Consider the following 14567-nt stretch of genomic DNA (forward strand, 5'->3'; position numbering starts at 1 on the left):
CAAGGTCAGGTTGGACGGGGCTCTGAGCAACCTGATCTAGTGGAAGATGTCCCTACCCACGGCAGGGGGGGTGGACTAGATGACCTTCAGAGGTCCCTTCCAACCCAAACCATTCTATGATTCTATGAATTCACTAAGCTTTGCAGTTTCACAACAGGGGCAACATTGCATCGCAATACATTTAATATGCTGCTGAAAGGGTGGGACTTGTATGCACATACAGAGACAGTTTTAAGTCCTCTGGTGTATATACATTTCTCTGTTCCTCTTCTTTTCCTCTCAGTACAAGTTGCCTGCAGCTGTTTACCCAGAGAGGAAAAAAAAAAGCTGTTGCACTATTACAGAGCTGGACCTACTAGAACACAGATACAGACCGAGAACAAAACACGTGCAATAAAGCAAAGGTATAGTATATATTTAGCACAACTTCAAGCTGTTGCATGTAACAATCTCATTCTACACATACACACGCTCATTATCATAAACTTATCACTTACACATCTGCGAAGTGGTAGATAATATATTCCTCCAGTTTAGCATTTTTCCCCATTGCTGCTTTTGTTTAGCACATTTCAAAACGTATGAAGGAAAGGCTGAAGGAGTCCTGCTCCAGCGCCCACAGCGTAAGCTGGATACAGGGTTGCTGACATAAGCAGATGCCAGCTAGCGACTTGTGGCCATCAGGTTTCGTCCTCCTTCCACGAAAGGCACAAGCATTAATCCCATGTGCCGTAAACCCCTTGACATACACTTGCAATCTATTCAAGGTATAGGTCATTGGAGACGGTGCTCAGAAAAAGACACAGGTATCGCAGGTTTCTGAGCCAGACCTGCGCTTAATCTCAGAGCAAGAAGTTGCCTTCTTCCAAATACGTTTCAGAAAAATGAATCTTTAAGGAGAATTTTTCACAGCTGAATATAATGCTCATAACAAAACCTGGCTGGTCGTAAGGATGCATCCCCCTGTGCCTGCACTGCAGGCGGTTCTGGGAGGGCAGGCGTGACCACGTGCACCACCAAGGCTTCTGGTGGCCGAAGTAAGATTTAAAGGAAGTGGAGCTGCAACTTAAAAGAAAGGCAGAGACATTTAAAAAAATATTTGCTTAAAACCACCAAATTACTTCTCCTTGTTATAAGTTCTTGCTGTAAACAGAAAAAATGGAGAAGCTGGCTCCTGCAGGGACTGCTGACTAAGGCAATTTTTGACTGCTTGTGACTCCTGAATATCCCACAGCGAAATTCCTGTAATGCATGATTTTGAATTATGCTTTAAAAACACCCTGTATAAATAGTGAAGATTAACCAGCAGGATAAGCGTTCAGGCCATATGTGCATGTTCTGCTTGTTTTATCCTTGCAATTAAGGCTTCCTGAAATTGTAGCTTTGTATTTGAAGAATGAGCTAGTAGACTTTCAATTTATAAGGTGTAACGTTTAATTTAAAAAATGGTTTAAGATCACCAAGACTGGAAAAATGTTAGTATTTCTCAAAGGCTGAGAAATTGCATAGCATAATGACTACTCTAGTTATCTTATTCTTCTGCAAAACAGATTACATTCAGCGAACTCATTAGCACATTTGAAGTAGAATTTCATGTAAAAGTGATGTAAGCAGAAGGACAATAATTTTAAATTATTTTTCATTTAAAACTTCCAAACTAATCATAGTGGATTCTTCCAAACTAATCATGGATGAATGAAGAGATAAGAGAGGAAGTGTAACAGCCTGAAAATTTACAAACTGACAGTTCTTTCTTCCTTGAAATTTTCGATCATCTACTAAATCCTACATATTAAGCATTATATTGGGTCGACGGTTGGACTCGATGATCTTAGAGGTCTTTTCCAACCTCAATGATTCTATGATTCTATATTCTAGCTTGTTTTCCAGTTTAAATACATCTACCTGAAACTTTTTTCAAAGAGATATACCTACTTTTTTCTCCTCAAACTAGTGCCAAGAAGTTAAGAAATAATAGTAAAGCAAAAAAAAAAAGCCACGACAACAGTGAAGACAGCTTAAAGATCTGACAGTCAAATTTTCATTCATTTGGATCAATACTGCACAGTATTTTTCTGTACCATGGCAAAACTCAGTGAAAATTGAACTGCCCTGGCATATTTCATACGTTCAATTCTCACTTTTTCATCACTCCCCCCATATATATGTTCACAATAAACTGTTTACTGGTAACAGAGCCTAACTGACTGTCCAATATACATTCAACAAAGCAGTACTGCAACAGTGGTAGGGCTGAGGGGAGAAGTAGGTCTTAAGACCACGCATGTGAGATGAGACTGAGGATCAGGACGGTAACTGGCTCATTTAATGAACTTCACACTAATTTAAGCAGGCTCCTGAAGCGACTGCATCCCATTCATATTTGCTACATATCACAGTAAGTGCCCACGAGTCTTTTGTGAACATGGGGGTGACGTTCAAGAAATTAACACAAGATAGAATCACACAACTTGAGAAAACAATGGTATTTCAACCAAAGCGAGAAAGGACTTTTTCCCAACTGTACGATGGAAATTTCCATCCCAACGTGGACGGAAATAAAGGAGAAAAAAGTGTCCCTACCAAGCAGATAAGCTACTTGAAAGAGAGTGGTTAGAACTTCTTTGAACTATGTCTTCCATACAGTACAGTACATAGTACAGTTGATCTCAGCTTAGCATAGATCAATATTTTTATCATTTATGACTGAAAATATTTCAAACTTTAACCAGATAAATCTGTAATCCTGCATTAAAGATGATGCTAATTGCTTTTTATTAGACTAACCCTTTAAGGAGGAGCAGAAATCAGCTTTGACAGTTCATGGCACATGCATCGCTGGCAAAGCTCGTATTTGTAGCCCTTTATTTCTCTTTTTTTCCTTTGTTATTTTTACGAGGTTCTTGTAAGAAACTCTGGATGATGAGAAACAACACTGAATTACTGAATATTCCCATTTACCTCATTAGTGATGAGGTAACTTGATAGAATAAGAAAGACCATCACCTACACTCAGTCTTTTTCGGTGGCATAATATTATGTTCCTTGAAAGAGACAACAACAATTCTCACCAACATTTACAACCAACAAAAAATTCTTAATAAATAATGATGTTTCTATCAATAGTCTGGATTTCTTTTACTTACAAGGGATGCAAAGAGGCAAAAGATTTAGTTACATAATAAAACTTGGTATTTTCAACTACAATTCCAAGAATGTCTGTAGAGAGATTAAAACTTTTGGATGTGTTACTACACCTTATATTACGCTTTCCTAGACTCTAGACAAGAAGTACATTAACTTCACTAGGATTCTCCTTGTCTATTAAAAAAAAAAACAAAACAAACCCCAACAAAACGATTATGGGATTTGCATCCATACTGAGATAGAACCTATGGAGTTCTCAACACCACTTGCACCTCAATAATATGACTATATTTTTGTGCAGATAGACTGCAGGTTTTTATATTGCAAAGCACAAACACGCACACACTGTGCTTGATGCCCCCCTTTCTCCTTGTCTATTAAAAAAAAAAACAAAACAAACCCCAACAAAACGATTATGGGATTTGCATCCATACTGAGATAGAACCTATGGAGTTCTCAACACCACTTGCACCTCAATAATATGACTATATTTTTGTGCAGATAGACTGCAGGTTTTTATATTGCAAAGCACAAACACGCACACACTGTGCTTGATGCCCCCCTCCCATGTCAGTTCTGCCATACCTGGCTCTCTTCCAACAGACCAGTTTCTGAACCTTCTTGCCTCTGTCTCTGTCAATGCAAAATCTCTAAAGACCTGTTTCTAAAGAATAATACTTCTAAAGGCTATAGTTTAGTAATTGGTCTATTTTATATCTACATTAATAACAGCAGATTAGAAGATCTTACATTACTTAAAATAATTTCCCTTCTTTTTCTTTTGTTGAATGCAGTGACATGGAGAACAGCTCACGCAACAAACCTCAGCTAGAAGCAGTTCATCCCATCCTAAATAAGCCCGTCAATTACTCGCTGGATTCTCCACAATCCCAAGAGAGAGCAGAAAGGGAATTGCAGATGTGAGAAATGTTTGAATGGAGAGGCGTGCACTTAAATTGAGGACTTTTAGAAAAGTCCACAAGTATGTCTGAACTATAGAGAATAAACATCTTTAACATGTATTTCTAACTCTGATTGCCTTGTCCAAATAAAATCCACCATCAGTTTGAGTTGGTTTCAAAGCTGAAGTTCTGTCCATGATTTTAACCTGAGCGAAAAAACTAACTTCCATTGTTTTCACAGATATTTCAGCTTGTGCTGGCCAGCCCGAGCCCTTTGCCAACCTGAATATACGTCTCTCCCCTACCCCACCCCAAAGAACAGATGTGCTTGGATTTAGCCCAGAGGCTCTCGCTGAACTATTTTGAAAATAGTGATCTAATAATGAAGGTTTAACTCCAAATAGAAGACTAAATCCCTCAAATGGTATTCTGGGGCTGGACTGCACATCTCACGGGGCGGTCCTCTGAAGGGATGGGCTAAAGCCTTCATCTCCTTTGGGGAGTAAAAGTGTCACAACATATAGACGTGGAAATGCTCTCTTCCTTGACAATTACTCTCTAGGGGACATTGGACTGACTTTGCCATAAACCCGCTTCCTAAATAGCTTTTTGAGCTTTTGTCTTCTAGAGAAAAATTAAAAAGTGCTAACAGATTCTAGGCTCCGTGAAAGGGTAAGATCCTGCTATTAGCTTCCCACAACTACAAAAGGCCACTCTCAATTCTCTTCTCTCCTAATTTTAGACGATGGTAAGACAAAACGAACACTATGAACTCACTGATGAGTCTGTCGCCATTTCAGTTCTCCCACTATGTGACTTAGAAATAAATTTTAAAATCATGCAAAACTGCTAAAATGATAGTTTTAGTACCAGTATTAAAAGAGCAAAAATAATAAAACCAGTAAAATAGGAAACCAGTAAAACTAGACTCAGGTAGACAGCATTGACACGAGGAAGAGCTTCCATAAGGGCAAGGAAATAAATGGAGCTGGGACAGAAACCAATATTCATTTTGAAACAGCTGTGGCATAAAACAAGACCATAGAAGAGAGCAATCATTATGTAAACTGCTAAGCACCAAGGTAAGCACACGTCAGCTTCATTTAGCTCACCGAAGCCTGAAGCGATGTGTATATTTAGACATAGCACAGAAAGCATGGAAAACAGGACATTTCTAACTGAAATTTCTGAGTTGCTTGCTTGTTTTGACAGCACCAAAATTTAAAAATAGCTGAATTTGTTTTAAAAATGCGACTCATTCTTTTAAGGCAACATCTTTTCACACTGTAGACTGCCTGTTAAGTAGAAATACAGTGTATGCTAAGAAAACAGGATGAGTATAAATGTCTCTAAGCCCAGTCACATGAATCTCAGACAGTGTTAATCCCCGAGACTCTTTCTTATCATTACTAGAAAATACGGTTGTCCTTTACTTGTCACCCCAAACTGGGAAATATCTTAAAATGTGTTAAAAAACAATACAACTACATCGTCAGATTTAATTTGATTTTAGGATTGAAGGGAACCAAAAGCCTACCTCAAAAGAGAATTCCTGAAGAGGATATAACCTCTCTGCTTGGTTGCCCTCCTGCATTCTCGAAGGAAAGAATGCATAAGTTGGGGACCAACATTTTCTAAAGAATAAACATATGGTTGTTTTTCATACAGGCCAGGGATGTACACAAAGAACAGCTAACTAAATATAATAATCAGTCCACTGATTCCTTTCTTTCAGAACTATTTATCTAAATCAGTAAATAGCTTATTTAAAAAAAAAAAAATTAAAACCCCACAGGAACACAGCTTCTAATTAGAAACATCACATTTTGATTTTGGTTTTATTGTGGCAACGTGCCCTTCTGACCAACCAAAGCAAGAGATGGTGGTTGCAGTTTATTTAAACAGTAGTCCTGGGCAGCTAGCAGGTTTCCAGATGTGCTACTCGACATCCCTGCAACCAATAAATAAAAGGAGGACGACTGTTGGAATGCTAACATTTTCTCCAGAAAATTGCTCAAAGAGTTAAAGACAGGGATGATAAAAGCGGCTGCACCGGTTCTTGTCATGATGCCAGAACTGAATGTTTATCCAGCGCTGCATCCCCACCAGATGGGGTGAAAAAAAAAAATATATAGAATGTCTCTTTTCCCAACCATTTTGCCATGAAGAAGGGTATAGCGAAGCAAAACAGATGATTTATGTGGTAGAAACAGACCCATAAAGACACATTCAAATAGTTGCATGTAGGTTTCTTGGCGTTTATGTTAGCAGACATTTTGGGAGAGCATCTGCAATCTAAACACTATCATGTTATTCCATAGTCCATCATTTTGCCTGTCATAATTCACGCACTCTGGTGTTACAGCTTGTGCTGCAAGAGGAGCTCTAAATTGGGATGGGTAAATTTTGGAGTTGAATTATGTTTTATTTCTCGATCAAAACCACAGGTGTACAGCTCTGGAAGATGCTGAATGTTCCTAGTGATGGATGCTTTGCGTGTCTTTGTAAATCCCCACTGCCTAGAGCGGCAGTCTAGTATCTGAGACCCAGCAGAAGTTAGAGCAGGGTGGAAGCGCAGAAGTGAGGGAAGAGTGATGATAAAACAAGGTTGAAATCAAGAACCTTTGTGCAGACTATCTTGTGGAAACTGGGCATGAAGCAGGCTGCACGGCCACAAATCACCGAGCCAAGCGCCAGAAAACGTTTTATCAGTCTCTTCCCTCCCCCAGAGTGGAGGGAAGACTCTCTGCCGACCCAAGATCTACCCTGAGGACCAGGTGGAGGATTAGCAGGCAAGGCCAAGGAATAGCTGGGCCAGAGCCAGGACGGTGCATATATCATGACTGACTTCTCTGGGCCTGAGGGGAGCCCTTGCTTGGGAAAGCATTTTTTTCAACAACTGCTCGAATTTCCATCGCTGGTGCACGTGGTCCCACCAGCGGTCCCCGTCTGACCTGCCCAGCACGCTTACGAGCAGCTCAACTCTTAAAAACTCAACAACTCTTCTCATGTGCCCAGGACTGAGATCTGGGCTCTGGAAGAGCACGCCTGCGTGGCGTGAGAAAGCACAGAGATTTCTGAGCCAGCGCGGGCACCGCATCCCACACAGCCCTGCCGGCTCAACGCTATGCAGGCTGCTGCTTCGCAACGTCCTAGTCCTTCACCTGCTACAAACAGACTCAGTGTACATGCTGCCCATACATGCTATAAAACCCGTAAGGTAATGAGGATGAAATAACAGCCATTGCCAAAGCCGCTGCCCCTTCTGAGGCCACGGATTGTTTTCAGTACATTGGACCGACACCTCTAGATAAAAATAATGGAAAATTAAAAATCCTTCTTCTTCCATCAACTTCCCCATACGCAGGCTAGGGTAACACTATAAGAACCACAGTCACAAGTTGATGAAGTGATAATAAACATAAGAAAAGTAAGAAATCCTTGATTATGTATAGGGAGATCAGGAAGACAGCCAAAACCAAGTTGACAATCCATCAGTTCTTATGTCTAAAGGTGCTTCTAAGTATGTATTGTGTCTGCTTCCTTGAAAAAAAGGGAAGAGTTGGCATAGACTTCTATAGGAGCAGGATATCGTCCTTTAATGTTTTAAACCAGTCAGTGTAGCCTATAAAGAGTGAGATGCAGATCCTAAGAAAAATGGGAAGCAGGTTGGACAGACAGAATTTTGATGTGCTACCCAAACATTTCCAGAGTTAACTGCATCTGGATGTCTACCATGATTTTTATCTGTAAAAAAACCAACACCCTAAATAAGATGCACCATATATGGCAAGGCTGTTGCTTGGGCTGCTAAAGACAATCCGAAAGACTGTTTATTACAGCTAATAAAAGCCAAACTCAAAGTGCAAAGTATAATACCCTTCCCTTGATTTATTTTCAAAGATAATACGGGTGTGGATAATTTCAGGCAAGTCTGCTTTCTTCAACATTTTGGCAGGCACTGCTTTCCTACAGAGGAGCACTACCTGTTTTGCGTGTGTGTTTCTGGTTGAATTGTTTCTACGCAAAATCCTTCTTTCTAAGCATTATCAAACAAATACAAACTAAAACATTCCAAAGAAATAGTTAGATTAGGCAGAGAGCTGGATATGCTTGTGAGAGTTTCTTTTATAAACCTTTGGCAGCTGCTCAAGAACATAATACTCAAAACACTGTTCTTACACATTTCAAGATCATGTCATTGCCATCTTTCTGTTAGTACAGCCAGAACTACCTGATTTAATGAAGCAGGCACCGACTACCAAAGGTCAGTGTGTTACCACCTGGATATCCATCACATACCCATACTGGTAGCTTTTGCACTGTTTTGTATATTTTGAAGTAATAACATTCTTCTGATAAGCGGCAACCCTTTTAGAAAGGCTTCCTCCCACTTAATATTTTTCTAACTCAGCTGCCAAACATCTACAGAAGTACATGTGCATTCTATGTATGATAACGTAATTTATAGTAATATAAAATTTGAGATGCAGCTTGACAGAAATCCCAGTGTCTGTAACTCGGTCTGTTTGTTGCACATTATTGTGACAAACGTGGCTTTTCAAGAGGTCTCCAGCGAATGATATGCCAGAGTGTTCTTTACCGTCTAGACTGCTTGAACTCAGTATGACTAATTCAAACAAAACAGGGATCCCCTAGAATTTCTTAAAGTACTTTAAATATGTTACATACTTAAATATCTATTATGATTATGGTCCACATCCTGCTTCCACAAAATCAAGTAAAGTTTTGGCACTGACCTCTACAGAAGCTGGACATTTTCCTGTGATGTTTTGGTTTAGATAAATCCCGACTAACAGAGTTTTAAATGTATTCTTTGATGGCATGAATTTAGAGCAAGTCTCCAGTCTAATCAGAAGATATTATCTAATGTTATTCACAAGGCTGGTTGAAAACTATACTAAATCACACTAACTGTGGATTAGTCAGACTGTAAACTTAAACACAGTAGAACAGTTAAATTTAGCTTAAAGTCACTGCTGAACATCTGCTTCTGAACACTTTTGCTAGTACCTTTTAACACTGATAGGAGGGAATAATAACTTGTGAGTTACCTTTATGAGAACAGAGCAAATTAATAAAAAAACCACACAAAACAGCTTCAAAGACTGTTGAATCAGGATAATATCTACAAGTTTAAACACAGAAACTAATGAAACATGCTGCTGTTATTGTCAGCCACTTACGGCAAAGGCCCCATGCGCACTTCATGTATTAAAGTCTCCCCTGGATTATCTGAAACTCAGACATCTCCGAACACAAATAAATATTTTCATTTGGAATCATTGGGTAATTCTCCTGGATTTCATATTTTTTTAGAAACCAGAGTCTAGGAAAATATTGTGCTTTTGTCCAACTTTTGGCTTACACACTGTGCTAGGCGCAGGGTACAACTGACTTCTTGCTCCTCTCCTTTTTCCAAGAAGGACAATAATTGCTGGCTGCGTGACACCCCTTATCAGTTCAGTCTTTGGGTATTTTGTATGTAGAGCTAGTAAGTTCTGGGCAGTCCTAACTGACTCCTGCCAACTTGGACTGGGAGAGTAAACAGACCTCAAGGATCTGCTTTCCCTTACATATCCAGCCTCAGCTTCTGAAGGAACATGAGGACATTCAAGCCCAAGCAAGTCCAAGTCGCAAGTGAGCAGTTTGTGGCTATAGAGTAATGGAAAGACAGTGTAAAAAATACAAAGCATACAGTATCTCTAGCCAAAGTACAAGACAAATGATACGTCAAGTCCTAGAATTGTGTTTCACAGCTTCAGCTGTGCTCAGACTGTGAAATACCTGAGCACTGCTGCAATAGGAAAATATAAGCCATAGATATTGTCACTGCCACAAGATACTGCACACAGTATGGCAGAAAACAAAATTGTATCCACTTGTCAACAAGTTGGGTTTGCTTCTATTTTTATTATTAGAAAGTAAGAACAATTCTGCAGTAAATTAAATCCATCAGACCGTGGGGGACCAGAGATCAGTCCAGAATGTGATGCAGGATGTCTTCGTTACTAATATTCACACCAAAATCTGAAACCAAAAATTTGTCCTCGGACAACTCAAGTGAAAGTGCAATTAATCTTCAAAACAAGAATTCACGTCCTGTTTTAAACTGAGGGAACTTGGAATACATTTGGGATTCTGGAGCAAACGTGTGACTAGATGCTGAGCAAAGCAGAAAATGAAAACTTTGATATGTGAATTGCCATTACTTTTCAGGGGCAAGATTTTGGTAAGATTAAGTGAGTAGTCCATAGCTGTTTTCTGGCCATTGATTTGACCTGTCTACACATTTCTGATGACAACATTATATGGGGTTTTATTGCCATTTATATTGGTTTTTTATGGCTATGCATGAGGCTCTTATGACCTAGGTAGGACCACTTACTACTGCAGGGCAAAAATCGACCTACGTATATCTGTAGTGAGTCCTACTAATACCAGACGGCTAGACATAAGGATAAAATCCTGATTTCCAGAAACCGAACTCCCTTTGACATCAGGCAATCCCAGCTCTCCCCACAGAGATCTAAACTGAAGCTTGGGAACCAATCTCCATCCACTAAAGTTTCAGACCATCATGAAAATATTTCTTTTCTATCCAGAACGCAATGTTTTCAAGTGACAACGAGCTTTCACCGGCAGAGACTGCCCATTTGCTTTACCTGCATCAGCAGCTGTGATCAGTAGTACGTACTGCTCCTTTGCCTCCCGGTCCAGGCTCTGCACCAAGCGCAGCTCTCCGCTGACCGAGAGAGTAAAGGCTCCTTCTTCATTTCCAGCCACCAGAACATAAGTAAGCTTGCTGTTTAGGCCTTGATCATCGTCCCTTGCTACAACCTACAAAAGCAATGCAAACACGTGGGAAGAAATATCAAAAACTGATGAGTGCAGGGTCTGTAAAATTTTATTGGGATAGAGGAAATATCCAAATTAACGGATTGAATTAATCCAAATGCTTTAAGGGCTAGCATAAGTTAGCTGTAATTGTAAAAATGACTTAACACAGTGGTGATGGACTTAAAAGCATAGTTTGAAAATATTAAATAGTCGATTACTTATTTTTCTCAAGCATAAATACAGTAAAGACTGTGCTGGGGCTCAGTGAAAACCACAGACGATCTGGTATAGGCTGAGCTCCGTATCAAAGCAAGCATTGCATGTCCTGCCGGCTGAATCCATTTAGCGCTCTTTCAGTGTTTGGCACAGAGCCTCATCCCATGTAGGCAATGATCAGATTCAGCGATTTGTCGCATGAAAGTTGAGATTGAGATGAGAGAGAGAGCAAACTCTTAAAGTCCCAGTGTAGGCGGGAAGATAGGTAGGGAAAACACAAACAAAACTCCAAAGCATGATAGAAACTTTTGGTAAAAAACAAGAAAAACACACCCCCACCCAAACAAACAAAAAGGAAAACAAGTCAACAACCACTGCATGTTAGATTACAGCCAAGAGGCAACTTTTCAATTGTCTTGCACCTTTTTAATTTTGGAGGAAAGACACTATACATCAATACCATATACTGAGGCATGCTAAAAATTGTAGGAAATACATATTTATTTGCTGAATGCACTCACCTGAAGAATAACTTTCGGGAGCGTCTCTAAATTCTCAGGGACGTTCACAGAGTAAGGAGAAAGTTCAAATGTAGGAATATAGTCATTGACATCCTTCAGAATAATACTGACTGTCGTGGTATCGGTCCTCGGGCTGCTCCCACGGTCAGCCGACTGAACAGTCAATGTATAGGAGGGCTTTTTCTCTCTGTCCAAAGGCTTGGCAACCGTTATCACCCCCGTCACAGAATCGATCCGAAACTCATTATTGGCATCTCCACTCACGATGGCATAGCGGACCTGCCCATTTGTACCTTCATCTCCATCTGTAGCAACCACCTGGATTAAATCCGTCCCTGTCAAAGTATTTTCCCCCACCTCTACTTTATAAAGCTTTTGGGCAAAAAGCGGGTTATTGTCGTTAATGTCCAGGACTATAACCACCACATCCATAGATGAAGAAAGGGATGGCTGGCCCTTGTCTGTGGCTACCACGGTCAAGGTGTAGTTGGACACGGCTTCTCTGTCGAGCTCCCCGGTAAGCCTCACTTCACCGTCAATAGTGCCGATGCTGAATTTGTTTCCCAGAGGCCGGAGTAGACTGTATTCGATGTAGCTGTTGGGACCGCTGTCAGGATCAGTCGCCTGCGCTTTGAACACAATCGTATCTATCGGCGTGTTTTCTGGGACGTAGGTCAGCTTCGGGGAGATAAAGCTTGGAGGGCTGTCGTTTACGTCCAGCAGAATAATTGAAACTTGGGCTGTGCTTGTGTACCTGGAGGCTGGGAGAGGGGCCATGTCGTGGGCTTGCACGACGAGGCTGTAGAACGACTGGCTTTCCCGGTCCAAAGGCTGCCTGATGCTCAGCACCCCGCTGTTGTCGATGCCGAACTGCCCCGCGCTGTCCCCGGATGCGATGCTGAAGGACAGCTGTGAGTTGGAGCCTGGTGGAGCGGGGAGAAGAAAGGAGAACGTGACTTCATCCCACTGACCTAGATATAAATGTTTCTGGCCTCATTTCCTATGGAAACGAGGACTGTATGATCGTACTGCCTGTTCAGCCTCCTTATCACCATTTCTGAATCCACCAGCTAATTTCAGCCAAGTTTCACAGTGGAGCAGAAGCCTTTGAAATAATTATTTTCCGACAAGAGTTGAAGAGAGAGAGGGAAGGATGCTAACTGGAGCGGCCACAGAGGGAACGGCCAGCAGAGCTCATCTCTGCATTTCATTCAGCAGGAGCTGCACGGTGGCAACGTGTAATTTTTCCCCACCTACAATGGCTGGGGATAAAGGTTTTGAAGGGTTTTCCTTCAGAAACCAAGACTCAACAGTTCTGCTGCTCACTGAACAGCTGTTTTCCTCCATTCTCCCCAGTTCAACTAAGCAACATTATTATTAATGTAATTATTTCACGAATTCTTCCACCCAATTAAAAAAAGCCACAACCAGAAACTCCCAAGCCTAGCTGGAGCAAGCCAAGAGTGAATACTGGGGAGAGGTATGCTTCCCATATATGGCATGGTATTCCAAAATATCAGATGAACAGCCCTCATCTTACGATCGAAACATAACTAGCAATTATGGTCAAGGGAGAGATTTATAATTCTGGTAAGCGAAATGCATTCTAAATCTTGACAAGACTGTGAAATGACCTTAAATATGCAATACAGGAAACAAATGTCTGTCACCGCTTCAACTCCAGAGTTCATGCTAAAGAACTAATTTTTGGGAACACCTAATTGAAATGAGTCTTCTCTCATTCTCTCTCTCCCCCCCCCCTCCCCCCCCTTTACTTCCTATTTTAATTAATTTTGAAAATTTTGTTTTCCTGTTTTGGGTCATAAAGACTATGATTTAGGATTGTAGATTAACAGACCAACCGCTACTAATTTACCCCTCAAACTCACTTTTTCATGCAAAGAAACCAAGCTGTCTGCTTAAGTAGCTGATTACTTTGCTCTGCGTTTTGTCTTTTTTACTCAAAAGCTCTTTTCCCCCCCGACTGAATTGCTTTGATAATAAAATTATTCCTGCATTAGATTTATTAATCTCTGCTGTTTATTATGCTTAGACTTGGGAACTCTAGTCTTACTTGTCTTTCCCCCAGCGGTTACTCTAATTGGCATCTTTCCCTCTCTCTTCTTCCCTTGTAGGAACTTAATTACAAAAGAAATAGAACCAAACATGAAAGACAAAATATTTTAATGCAATTAAAGAAATTAATACATTTATATGCCAGATATTAGTGTTTCTGCATTAGTTTGATCAAGTGAAGCACTGTGAAAGTTTATTTTTTGTTCAGCTGTATTTTCAAATGACTAATTATATGGACGAAAGTCTTCTGATTTCAGTAAAGTACTTTCTGGCAATTCAAAATTTTTGTCAATTGACTTTGGAGATAGGTAGGAATTAGATCTTACAGAAGAAAATTACTTTTAAAATACTCTTTTTTTCCCCAGAGTTTTCTACGGTGGTGTTTGTTCCTACAAAATTTACTGCTTGTTCTTCTTTATCTCACCTCCACGTACCTTTTCATTCCTTGTCCTGTACTCTCATAGGTTTCAATGCTGCTAACGCTTATATAGATTAAATTGTGAAGCAGAAGGAGAGTTGCCTAAATATCAGTGGAGCCAGGACTGCCACTTAATGAACTATTCTTTTTTAAACACAGCATACCAAGCTGGTATTGTGCGCATCATCCATCCCCTCTCCCCAGGTTTGGAGCTGGGCTTTATTTCGGGAGAATGTAGGGGCATCCTCTTTGCTGAGCTGTGGGTTTATTTAATCTGAGGGTTAATCTGATAAAACTCTGAGTGAGAGCTCAGACATGGAGCCACCAATTTCATGATGATGCTCTTTTAAGGGTCTTGTTTCTATTTTTATTTATCTACTAACGAGACAAAAAAAAAAAATCCTACGTCCCCCCCCCCCCCCCACT

The 14567-nt window shown here is 40.4% G+C and overlaps 1 protein-coding gene across 1 annotated transcript in view; it reads right to left on the minus strand.

The window, feature by feature from the left end:
* FAT4 (FAT atypical cadherin 4) overlaps nt 1–14567 on the minus strand; it is a gene marked incomplete at its 5' end in the record, with an annotated part of 155217 nt that overhangs the window by 51234 nt on the left and 89416 nt on the right. The window contains 2 exons of the mRNA XM_009289508.2: nt 10736–10910; nt 11648–12570. Coding sequence (XP_009287783.1) covers nt 10736–10910; nt 11648–12570 — 1098 coding nt within the window. The remainder of the gene's footprint in view (nt 1–10735; nt 10911–11647; nt 12571–14567) is intronic.

The sequence above is a fragment of the Aptenodytes forsteri genome, unplaced genomic scaffold, assembly GCF_000699145.1.
Source record: "Aptenodytes forsteri isolate BGI_AS27 unplaced genomic scaffold, ASM69914v1 Scaffold109, whole genome shotgun sequence".
NCBI lineage: Eukaryota > Metazoa > Chordata > Aves > Sphenisciformes > Spheniscidae > Aptenodytes > Aptenodytes forsteri.